Source organism: Carlito syrichta, unplaced genomic scaffold (assembly GCF_000164805.1).
Source record: "Carlito syrichta isolate Samal-C Ts95f unplaced genomic scaffold, Tarsius_syrichta-2.0.1 Scaffold304388, whole genome shotgun sequence".
In the NCBI taxonomy this organism is placed as follows: Eukaryota; Metazoa; Chordata; class Mammalia; order Primates; family Tarsiidae; genus Carlito; species Carlito syrichta.
Genome location: NW_007248484.1, coordinates 193,419 through 206,600, shown reverse-complemented (window position 1 = coordinate 206,600; position 13,182 = coordinate 193,419). Strand labels below are relative to the sequence as shown.

The 13,182-nt window shown below is 40.1% G+C and overlaps 1 protein-coding gene across 1 annotated transcript; it reads right to left on the bottom strand.

The window, feature by feature from the left end:
• TMEM35A (transmembrane protein 35A) lies at positions 1-11,030 on the bottom strand. The gene is made up of 2 exons (XM_008059831.1): positions 10,759-11,030; positions 1-723 (listed from the first exon to the last, which is right to left on the bottom strand). Exons 1-2 carry the CDS (start codon positions 10,876-10,878, stop codon positions 340-342), a joined length of 504 nt encoding a protein of 167 aa, XP_008058022.1. The 5' UTR covers positions 10,879-11,030; the 3' UTR covers positions 1-339.
• Positions 11,031-13,182: the final 2,152 nt, after the last annotated feature.

Here is a 13,182-nt window from a genome sequence, read left to right as displayed (position 1 = left end):
CACACACACACACAGTTGAACATATTTTCCCGCACATAATCTCACAGTCACATGCTTGCTGGAGTCCATCTCACAATTACACTTCAATAGTAGCCATTTACATGTACATGCAGCAAGATGTGAGAGTTGCCCCAGAGTGACTAAAGGTGGTGCACAAATGCCAATGTGGGGAGATCATTTTAGGGTATAGATGTACACAAGCCAATAGGGTCATTAACTTGTAGATTATATTTTTCCCTTTTTTCAAGATAAATAAATCAAATGAAAAACACACTGACATCTTTCTGGGTGTCATATAGGCAACTGCCTGGAGGGTCCACTTTTTATACTTCCTCTTTCCTATGACACCTTCACTTTGCCCTGAGGGGCCTTCTCATACAAGGAGGGTTGCTCCTCAGCGTTCCCGGGCAAGGGCTTCTTCTCAGAAGACCGGTCCTCAGGCTTGCGGGCGATCAGCAGGCGGCAAGTGAGCAGGATTCCAAACACCAGAGCATGGGCATAGCGTTTGAGAGGATCACCAACCAGCTGATGGAAGAAGAGCACAGCCAGAACCAGCAAGAGTAGAAAGAAGTTGGCCACATCTTTGGGACGCCCAGGCACAAGGGTCATGACAATGCCACAGGCCACCTCAAGGGCACCAATGCTTTTTCGGAGGAGAATGGAATTGATCCCCATTTTCTTCAGCAGAGGGAGGGCTCGGACATAGCTCTTGTAAGCACGTTTCTAGAATGGGAATATCATAAGGAAATCACTGCATTAGCCATAATTTTAACATTAGAACGAAAAAAAGTTCTCCTTCACCACAGCCAAAGGTGTAACTTTGTCCCCTAAATAAAAGTTATAGTTAAGAAAAAAGCAAGCAATCTGCTGGAATCCCTGTGACTTAAACCTTAGTAGCATCACTGCTATAGTCAGAATGTTTGTATCCCCTCAAAATTCATGTCAAAATCTAAACTCCCAAGTTAATGATATCAGTAGGTGGGGCCTTCAGGAGGTAATTAGGCCATAAGAGCGGAGCTTTCATAAATGGGGTTAGTGCCTTTATAAAAGAGGCCCCAGAGAATCGCCCTACTCATTCTGCCATGTGAAAACACAGAAGGTGCCATCTATGAACCAGAAAGCCAACCCTTACTAGACATCAAACTGCTGGTACATTGATCGTGGACTTCCCAGTTTCCAGAAATGTGAGAAATTTCTGTTGTTTATAAGCTACCCAATTTATGTCATATTGTTATAGTAGTCTGAATGGACTAAGACAAGCACCAAAAATAATAAGGCAGATAATTTGGTTTTATAGTTTTTAAAAATTCTGATTTATAATATCATAAATTCTGATCATAAATAACACTAAGAATTTTTAAAATATTGGGTCCATAGAAACTGGCATATGTTAACCACACTAATATTTTCTAATGCCTGCTTTGTCCAAACCCAGATGCATATGAGTACCAAACAAAATGAAACAAGGCAAGGCACAGTATGGTAAAAATCTCACTAATTTGGATTTCCCTAATTTGGAATCTGTGATACTTTAGAAAAGAGCTGAATTGCAATTTATGTTTGTGGATCTACAAAATAAAAGTGTTTGCTGAGCAAATAGAAAAATTAAAATGTATACAAATTTTAGCCTCTTATATATCTTTAAAATATAGTAAGACAAAATCATTCTCCTGGTCTTTGAAATAAATTCCCAGACCTTTATAAGAGGCTACTTTGGTTAGCCTAATTCATTAATTTTAATTCAACAAATATTTATTGAACACTTACTATGGATTATGCATTGGAGATACAGAGATAAATAAGACAGGGTTAAGAAGCTCTTAGTCTAGTGGGGGGAAACAGATACATAAACATTACAGTAAGTCCTCTACATATGAACCTTCAGGTTACAAACTTTAATGATGCACACTTGTTTTTTTATGTATTATTTCTCTCCACCAGGTGTCAGTGTAGCCTGCTAAATACATACAGCACTATATAGCTGATTGTGTTAGTTGGGTACCTAAGCTAATTTTGTTGGACTTAAAACAAATTGGACTTACAAATATGCTCTTGGAACAGAACTCATTTGTATGTTGTACAAAGCAGCACACTTAGTGGTACATAATAGAGGTCTATACAAGATCCAACGGTAGCCCAAAGGTAAACATTATAGGACAGAGGAGGGAATCACTGATGCATTAGAAAGTAATAGAATGATATTGATTTTAAAATAATAGATCATTTATATTGTTTGTTATTCAGATTGACTTGACCCTCATTTTAGAGTAAATTGATGAGATCTTATCAAGTGTCTTCTTGGGTTGGCCCACTGCTTTGTTTTCATTAATTATCAATTCATTCACTCAATATTTATTACGTACCTCCTTGTGCTAGACACTGTAGTAGGTACTCTGGACATAGGTATTAATCATTCAAAGGTCCTGTCTTCCTGAAGCTTGAAGTTTATAAGGGGAAGAGCAGATATGTAAATACGCAAGTGCAATAAAGTGTTATGAGTGCTGGATAAAAGTATATAGTGGGTACAGTAGAGTTTCACCATAGGGAGTAGTCAAATCTTCCAGAAAATTGGGAATAGAATCTTAAAAGAAGAGCAGGTGTTTGCAAGATCAATAAGAGAAGAAAATTGCAAGCAAAGGAAGCTGGATGAGCAAAGACCCCAAATAACAAAATAGATGAGTGTACTGCAAATACTGCCTCAGTTCTGCATAAGTTGAGGGAGGGAAGGTAGGAAGGTGAACATGAAACAGGAGAGATAGATATGTATCAGATTGTGGAAAACTATAAGACTGTTCTTCTGTGGAGCTGGGAGTTTGTCCTATAAGCCAGGAGGAGCAACATAATCATTTGCTTTCTAAAGAAAGGTCCCTCTGGAAATAGTGTGGAGAATAAATTGGAGGAGGTATGCCTGGAAACAAAAAGATCAGGTGAGAGACCCAAACTAGCATAATGACAGTGAGGGTCAAGGGAAAGGGACTGAGTCAAGGATTCTTTGAAAGCAAAATCAACAGAACTTGGTATCTTATTGGATGTGGACACTGAGGGAAAGGGAGGAGTCAAGATTCTCAGATCTCTATGATCCTGGGTGTCTGGATAGACAGGTGTTTCCATTCTTCAAGTATGAGTACATAGCAGGAGGAAAAGGTGTGGGGGCAAGAATCAGGAAGGAATGAGGAACTCAATTTGGGTTTTTGTTTTTTGTTTTTTTAGTTGAATTGAAGTATCTCTAGAACATCCAAGTGGAGATGACTGGTAGGCAGCTCAGTAAGAGAAGTCAGGGCTAAAGATAGAGAATGGATAGTCATCAGTATGCCAAGGGAGGGTATATACAATGGGAAAAATTGTGACAGTCATTTAAGAAATGGGAAGAGAAAGAGAGCCCACAAAGCAAAAGAAGGTAGGTTCAGAAAAACAGGAAAGAAACCGGGAGACTGGGTTATGGACACCAAGAGGAGTTTTAAAAAGGAAATAGTCAAAAGTGCCAAAAACAAGACAAGTATTATAAGAACCAGGCAGAAAGCCAACTTGACCTCTCAGAAGCACCTGGCACTTAAAATAGTATTCACACGCTCTAGGTTTGGAACAAATGTTAAGTCGTTTCTTTCACATCTGGGCAAGTGAATGCACCTTTAGTTCATGGATTAATTTTCATGAGTGGCATAAGATAATCCTCTCTGAGGACTGCTAAAAGACAAATGGTTTAGTGGGAAAAGCATCGGTTTGGATCCAAATGGACTTGGCATCAAATCCCAGCTCTGCCACTTTAGACTTGGGTGTCCATGAGCAAATTATTTGACCTCTCAGAGCCTCATTTTCCTGAGCACAACCCAGACTAAGGGGAAGTAAGTGAGGCTAGTCGCCTTGAGTGGAAAATTTAAGAGGGCACCAAAACACTCATTCATCAAGGTAAATAATAAACATGATAACAGCGAATCAGGATCTTAAATAAAGACAGACTCTGACTCTGCCTCACTCTCACCTCTTCCTCACTCACCCTGCCTCACTCACCTCTTCCTAGTCTTGCCCTGCGTGTCTTCATTTAAAAGTTTCACCTCACCCTATTGTCAACCCTGTTCCTGATCATTCAGGGAAATACAAAATGTTCCTCCTTCCTCTTCTTATCTTCTTATCAGGGATTTTAAAAAGAGAAATTAGAAGTGAGGTTGACGTAGGCGAGTAAAACCCTGGGCTAAAAGGGAGCCAGACCCATGTAGAGCAGTTTAGCTGAGGGTTAGGGCACCTGGTGGTGGTGAGAAGCCCACTTCTTTCGTCTTATTATTAAGGTAAATACATACCACTGGCCTACTTCCTCCCGTTCTGCACTTTGGTGATGGTAGCAGGGAGACTTTAGGGGGAAAAAATCTAGACCCAAGAGGCTTCCTTAACACTTTTAAGTAAGGACCATTTCTAATTAGCAACACAAAGTTTCTCAAGAGGCAATCCCTAAATCCTAAGTGTAAACTTGTGACATAATGAACACAGGAGGCAAGATGAGTTTTTTTACAATCAGTTCAGATCCAAGACTTCCAGATGCTGCCTGAGTGGCTTCTGGAAACGCTCCTTTTTTGGCTAGGGCTTAACCACCCACCATTCAAGAATAGATTCTTATCTATATTATAGTGGAATCTGTAGCCTGGGGCCAAATTCCAGGTCTTTAAATCAAATTCCTATGACTTCAGTGATCTTTTTTCTCTTCATTTGGTATAACTGCATATTACTTTTTTAGTTGCTTGGTTAACCTCTTAAACTGCATCTGTGGATGTTTTGATGTTGCTGTTACCTCTTTCTTTCCTCCTTTTCTCAGGAGGAAACTGCATGTCGATAAGTCATTGTGTCAAATCTTTAGTTCAAAGCTGAGTAGGTACAGACAGAATTTATTCTCCGGGACTCCAGACAGGGAAAGTTTAGTTTATCAGAGATGGGACTAAGGTTGGATGGGTCTTGACATTATAGGAAGCCATTTATCTTTCTCCTGTGGAGTAGGATAGAGGCATCAAAAGAATCTTATTATTACCAGCTCCTTTATTATGCTTGGAAGGCTACCTCAAGTTTAACAATAGAAGGGGCACATGTCTTGTGTCTATAGTAACTAGATCTCTAAAGACTTTAATTGTACTGATAATAAGAGTAAAGAGAGTTGATGAATTCACTTGCCCAAAAGGCTCTTGGGATTCACTTTGTTAGGTCTGGTTTTTTTTTTCCATTGCAATAACCCAGACTCTAAAACTAGAGTTTTCTTATAGAGGAAGGAAGCAGGAAAAAGAAAGGTTTAGTCTCAAGTCTCTTCAATTAAAGGCAGTCATCCAGTAAGGTCCTTGGATGAAGATTCTTAAAATAAGTTGAATTCCAATTTTAGTTTTGCCCCTAAATTGCTTGGAGAAAATTACTAAGTATATTCATTACCTCAGTTTCCCCTTTTGTAAATCAAATGAGAATTCTGGAAATTTAGTCAAAAAATCAAAGTGTCATAGCATCAACTGAGGGACATACACACACATTTGATCATTAATGAACCACACAATTAGAAATCCATATTTTTTAAGCCACAGTTATTATTTTAATGATAACAGTGAGCAATCAAGCAGGTCCATTCTTGTGCTATGAGGACATATGATTCAGAAATGAGTCAAAAGCATATAGAGCCTTTCTTTAGTCATACCTTTTTTTCCTTTTTGTCATTTATTCTTTACAACACCCTAAAGTCCATGAACTCAAATTAATGACATTAAACTTGAGCAGCTTAAAACTGCTAAATGATATTCATCTTTGATTACAATTAATAACCAACCCAGGCCAGCTGACAAGACAAAATGGGAACAGAGGGCAAGTGGTTTGGTCCACTTTAGTTCACTTATGTAGATTAGGTAAACGAAAAAAATAAATTGGCTAAATAACTGAATAATTCCATGTGTACAAAGTTCAAAATTAGATGAAACTAACTTATGTTGTTAGAAGTCAAGATGGCAATTACCCTTGAGGGGTGTAGTAACTGGAAGAGAAGGTTTCTGGGGTGCTGGTCATGTGCTGTTTCTTGATATGGGTGCTGGTTACACAGTAGTTTTCTGAAAATCCCTTGAGTTGTACACTTATGTTCATGTTTTGGTATATATGATATGCACCAATAAAATGTACAGGGTAAAAACTATATAAAAGCAAAAGACAGCACTGACAAAAATATATTTTGGCTAAAAATCTCAGCCTGGTTGCTATCTTAAACCGTAAAGCCTACATAAGTGCTGCAAAATTTACTGACATATACAATTTTTCTGAATCTTTGTAAGAAATAAAGCCACATGTGAATCATAGATCATTGTTAAAATACAATAAAAAGCCATTCCATCACATGTTTAATTGCCAGATATTCATATGAATGATAAACATCTTTTAAGCAATTTTTGCTTTTTATCATATAATGCCCACCTCAAGAGGAAGCTGGCAAGCCTGATCCTACTAATCAAAGTGGATCCTTCTCAGATTTCATCTTAGAGCAGAAGGGTCTTGATTCCTACTGTCAGTCAAAGGTCGCTCTGAAACAAACTCAGCTGTTGGGCACACTGAGAGGCTACAAGCTTCCCGATTTAAGCTCCAGCATGAAGTTTAGCTTGTGATGGCAGGCTGCGTGAACCAAACAAAGTCATTTCACATCTCTGGGTCTCAGATGTCTCTCTAAAATAATAAACCATCTCAGAGAGCAGTCTAGACATCATTGAATTACTATCTTATTATCTAGTTGGGAAGCAATTAATGGCAGTGATCGGATGCTTAAAACATTACTTATGAACATTAAACTGCCCAGTCATGTTGGGAGTGTTTTCTCAGGGTTATACAAACAGGAGGGCATTTAACTATAGATAAGCAACTCAGTCAAATCAACAAACCTTTACTATGCAGGGATGCAAATAATCAGAGACTTGCCCAGTTGTCCTCAGGTCAAAATCCCTTGGCTTCATTGTGACAGAATTTTGATGTTTTCTTACCTTTCTATTTGTGGGCCCCTGTGCTTACAGGATGAAACCACTACTACAAAAAGCTGAATACCAAATTTAAAGCAAGTCGACTATTTACATATTTCAAGTCACTGCACAGGAAATTGCTTACTAGCTCTTGTAAATGCTATCTCCCAATTTCAAGTGAACTAATGAAGGCATTTAGTCAAGAGAATGGCCGGTCGTGTTGAAATTCACGTGGGATTTAGAGTACTCTATAATGATACTTGGTAAATCTGGAGGAGGTATGGGACAACACATGCCAAACGGGTTATTCAGAGATGCATCTGGAAGTTCTGCGTGGAATCCACTATGCATTACACAGCAGCAAATGTAAATTTTTCAATAAGTTGATTGCATTTAAAGGTCTGTTCACCAGGGTACTTGAAAATGACATCTTGTATTTCTAAATGCTTGATTTCAATCCCTTAAACTGGCCATTGAAATTAGTTTGGAAACTAATGCATAAAATAGAATCACTTATCATAATCACCTCACCCAGAAGCTTTCTTGATCATCTATTATAGCAAACACCAGATACTTTGGTATGTAATCTCAAGTTATACAAGTTAATATTTGCAATCTTCTGAAATAAGCATTCTTATTTTCATTTTATGAATAAGGAAACTGAAACACCAAGAGTACCAGAGCCTGAACCTAAAACTGTATAACTCCAAAGCCTGGCTTCTCCAGCAGAGACAAGATAAACGTTAATAGTTATTTGGTTTTTAGCAGTGATTCCCCAGGAGGGGATAAAACTTATACATAACCCTAGTGTTTTTAGGGGAAAAAATTGGCAGAAAAGTCAAAAAATAAAATTTTAAAAATTAATTTTGAAGTAAAATAAAGCCCCAAAATATGGATTGGATAGTTAAACTGGTACAAAAGAGGAAGAAGGATGTGTCAGGTATTTTAAAGAATCAGTTGTAGGTTCTGGCATCCATAAAAACCCAACAGTTTTAGCCATTAATGACCCCTCTACTGGCAGTATTCAGTATGGATTTGGTTTCTTATCTCTATTCCAACAACAGCTTGCCTTACCAGCCTTAGATAAGTCATTAAACTTGCTCTGCTTCAGTTTATCCATCAGTAAAATAAGAATAACTAATAAAATAAATCTACCTCACAGAGATGTTTTAAAGAACAAACAATCTTAAAGTAATGACAGCAACACCACCACTTTGAGATTGTATAAGAAATGTCACTGCAGTCAATTAATGACTAACCCCATCAATGCAGAGGAAGCACTCCTAAATGGAAAACAGAACATCCCAGATAATTATCCCAGCTGATCTAGGGTTGGGTTTCTGAAGGACTGTGGTCCCCTTCTAAGAAGCAAGAAATGGATCCTGAACTGCATAATCAAGACTCAACCAGAGAAATCTGAAGGTGACCAGCCAAGGCAATGCTACAGTGACTCGTTCATTCACCCTTCCATTCCTCAAATATATATTGTGCTCCTTCTTTGTACTATAACTGAATTTCCCTTCCTTTCCTATGGGCACAAGAATAAACCTGGGCCAAACCCAGGCTCTATGCAGTAGAGCCTATGCCAGAGAGCCATCTCCAGCTTGTGGCCTGATGCACAGTGCAGACAGGAACCCTGGAAAGGAGCAGTCTGAAAAATCCTCTTCCAGCTTCTTCATACCACTATGACATCTACATCTATCTCCCAGTCAGATATAGTCTTTACATTCCCTCTAGATGTCCCTGGGTGCAAAAGCACAGAAGTGTGGTACACACACACACACACACACACACACACACACACACACACACACATATGCAGGTTCAATACTGCTGTGTTAGATTATACCTATTTAAATATGTTCCTATGTATGATATGAATCCTTCATATTTGTTTTTTCTACCTTTCATTAGACTGCAATAGATAACTCCATTTTCTAGGAAGAAACCGACTGTAAACCCATTTGTGGCTGGTCCTCCTTGTGAGCTCCAGCCACGCTGGTAGAAAGCTTCCCGGTGACTCCATCTTAGTTGTATTGCTTGCAGAACCTAAAACTGTACTTAGGGTACAAGTTGGGGGGCCACTAAAGCAGTTGACTAGGATTTGGTGGGCAGGGACAATACTGAAGAAGGATACTATGTCCCTAAGGCAAAGGAAAGCTTACAAATATCTACAGTGCACGTACAGAAATATATATGTATGACAAGTAAAGCAAGAGCATATTCATAGTCTAACACCAAACTACTACCGCCAAGAAAAAAATATAGTGGCATTTCCCCTCCATCCTTTCCCTCTTCCCCAACATCTTCAAATCCTTTGGTGTCTTTTACTACCCCACCCTCCCCCTACTCTCCCCATTGTAGCCTGCCTTGGATACTCATTTTGACCTGATTTCATTTCCATCTGGTCAAACATGCTGGGAGGAGGGAAGGGGGAAAGAAGCATATTAGGATTTGCCACTGGGGCTAGACCTAAGACCTTGAGTCTCAGCCACCCTCCCCCACCCCCAGGGTGATCCTGTGGAGAGGAAGAAATGGAAAGCTACAGCTTAAATCCCAAGAAAGAAGCCAGAGCTGCCTGCAAACATTTTCTGAGCATCTACAATTTGCCAGCCTCCATCCATTTGCAGCTCACGTTGAGAGGCCCTGGAAAGCTCTGCAGTAGCTTTAAGAGAGCTATTAATTCCACTCAACGTGTGGGGCTATTTCTCCCAGCCTCGGCCCTAACAGGGAGTCCCTTTTCTCTCTCTTCCCTTCTGTTCCTCCCCTAAACTCCTTTTCTTCTTGACCTTGAGAGCCCAGTAATGTGCTCCCTCCCATTACTGGCAGTTTGGCAAAGGCTGCAAGAAGCAGGGTCCTGTCAGCTGGGACAGAGAAACGAAGAGGCCAGGTAACTCACGGGGGAGAGAACTGAAAGTGCTGGAAACATCTCTTGCCATCTCCTAGTATTCCACAGCATAAGTGCAAGTCCTCATCACGCCCAACTGGGGAAAGTAGCCCAGCCCCCAGGTTGCAGAGGCAATATTTTGGCCAGTCACCTTCAGCGATTCCAACTCTGCAGAGGGGAAAACCTGCAGAGGGCCCGGCCCTGGGCATCCACAGGAGGCAAGGTGGGGATTATGGACTGTTTTGCAAGAGAGAAAAAACAGACTTTGCAAAATAGCCTACACACCAAACAAAATAAAACAAAACATCCAGCTATCCCTTGAGAGAAAGGGAAGAAGCAGGAGCTCAGTGACCTTTATTTGGGCCAAGACTGCTTTGTCTCAAGAATTCAGATACATACCCGGGTGGCTAAAGAAATACTATCAGCTCTCTGCCTGTGATGAGGAATACCTAGCCCACCCCTACAAGTTGATTGTTTTAGTAACCCATTTTCCCCATCCCTTTCCCTCTTTCCCCTTTGTTCTGCCCTAAAATAAATAAACTCTCCAGCTTGCTAAACTCTTAGCTCGGAGGGAGGGAACCAGACTTGCAGACTGGTTGACCGGACTTTGGGATGTGCTGGAAGGAGGGAAAAGCTCCTACCAATGACAGGTGCTACGCAGGTCTCATCCTTCTGGTTTACTTGAGTCAGGGGTACTCGCTGGGCAGCCCCTCCCCCAACCGGCATTCAGTGGCTCCAAAACAGCATAGCCCACGAATGGATTAGCTGTCGCCCAGCTGCAAAGTTGTTGGGGACAAGGAAGGGTCCGGGGTGGGTAGGGTTTAAGGGGATGGGACCACAGACTGAGAAGGAAACAAGGGGAGAGGCGCTCACAATCCCATGGGGGCGCGCTCCTCAGAACCCGTTTACTTCACTTACCATCTCACTGTAGGCATCCTTGCTGAGCCTGGGGGTCAACTTGATTGTCCCCATGAAAACAAAGAAGAGTCCCAGGGCCACTGAAAGGGCCACGATAGTAACGGTTCTAGGCGATGCCATGGGGTCACCAAGGCAGGTCCCAACTAATCCTTCTGCTTTACGCACCCGATCTAAGGCGCAGGCAGTTAGCACAGAGAGAGCTGGAGGGACGTTGCAGAGGCAGCAGGCTGCTAGAATGACAAAGGGAGAGGAGGGAGCTCGAGAGAAAAATTGAGAGATCGAGACTCAACCACTCTCACTACAACAATCGCTGGGTCCTAATGCCCTACGTTTCATCCTCACAGGCCAAAAGGAAAGTCTCTTAAGTTAAATGAAGCAAGCCCTAAACTGAGATGGAAACTTCAAATCTTAAATGTGGAGAAGGTAGGTTATGCTTGGAGTTCAGTCACTGAGCGGCCCTAGGAATGAGGAATTAGGGGCGATGGCCTATCACTTCCCACCCGGCTTTCTTTTCATCTATCCCTCCCACTTATGTCCTTCAGTTTTCCATTCCCTTTATTCCACCTCTCTCTTTCTCGCCCCCTTTCCCTTCCCTCAATCAAAACATTAGTCCTCAGAGAGTTATTATTTCTGAAGTTGGTAACACTCAGGGATAAAACTTTAAAGTTGTCAGGCTTGACTACTGCTGGGGAAGGCTTTATCTTCCTCTTCCTCAAAACCTTTAATAGCTCCCATGCCCAGTGGTTAACTCCAGAGTTTTTCATTTGGCATTTAAGGCCCTCCACATTTTGACCCCGTCTCTCTTTGGCAATTTGTCTTTCAATAGCTCCCACTGCCAGGAACCACCCTTCATCTATCTACTCATGACCCCATACAACCTGAACCTTCCCACCTCCCCTACCTTTAATCTCTTATCCCCCCTGCCATCTCTCTACCAGTATTCAACCTTTTCTTCAATGTCACTTCCCTTATAAAAGTCTTTCCTGATCCATTCCCACTGGATTTGATTTCTTCCTACTCCAATTTTCTATAACAATAACCAATATTTGTTGGCTAGCTACTAGGTGCCTGGACACTGCCCTTTACTTGTATTTACTCATTTAATCTTTACAGCAACACTGTGGGCTAGGTATGATTCCCTGTGTTATGAATGGGCACATTGAAACCCAGGAAAGTTAAGTAACTTGCCCAAGAGTATACAGCTTGTAAGTGGAGAACCAGGATTCAAACCTAGATGACTATTTCTGGAACCCAGACTCTTAACCATTGTTCTCCTGCCTCTCCTACAATATTTAGCACTATTAGCAAGCATACACACACACACACACACACACACACACACACACACACACACACACATACACACACACACACACACACACATACCTGAAGGTCCAGGGTTTGAATTCCAGATCTGCCACTGACTGTGTGAACTTAGATAACTGTCTGTACCTCCATTTTCACATTTATAAAATGTGAATATACATCTGTGTTGTGTGAGAAATAAAGAAAATGTGAATAAAAATTCTGCCTTAAAGATTCATTGTAAAAAACCCATGTACATAAATTGCCTAACAGTGCCTAACATATAATAATACCTCAATAACTGTAGTTCTCTTCTTGCTTCTTCCAACTTCCTGATTCATCCTATAATTAGATTAGATTATAAGCATTTAAAAGGTAGGAACCACTTCTACATATCCCTCAAAGTACCTAAACAATGCCTTTTGTGTGCCAGATCTTAATAAATCTTTCTTTGGTAGGAAAATTGATTGATTTAAATGCATATATGTCCGGAAGTAGTAACACTAAGACTTAGTAATCATTTACATCTTATGGTGGAAAAATTTCAGACTCTTCTGATTATGATTCAACCCATAAATTACTGAGTGCCTACAATGTGCATATAAGTGCTTTTGGCACTGAAGGGACACACAGACAAATAAAGCATAGACCTTGGCTCCCAAAGGGCTTGTTGTATAGTAAACAGTAGGATTTGTTAGAAAGTAGAGAATATCTTTTCATATACATAAAAAAAGACTGGAAAGCATACATAAAAATAAAAACATTTATCTTTATAATTTGTTTTCCAAAGTTATACATTGAATATGGCAGTAAAACGATCACTTACAGGAGCCTATTCACATAGTTAAGCAACTGATTAAATACATACATATATTTGTTTTTCTTTTTAAATTACATGATAATGGGTATAATACATATTTGTTATAAAAATGTGTAAAATACTAAATGATATAAGAAAAATAACTTATGATCCCACCATGAAAAGAGAGACATTGCTTGTATATTTATTGGTCAGTATCTTAGTTGACTTTTTTCTTAACTGCCTTTCTATGTACAAAATGTATAATAAATTAGTCTTTCAAAATTTGATGCCACTATATCGTCAGTTTTATACCCTGC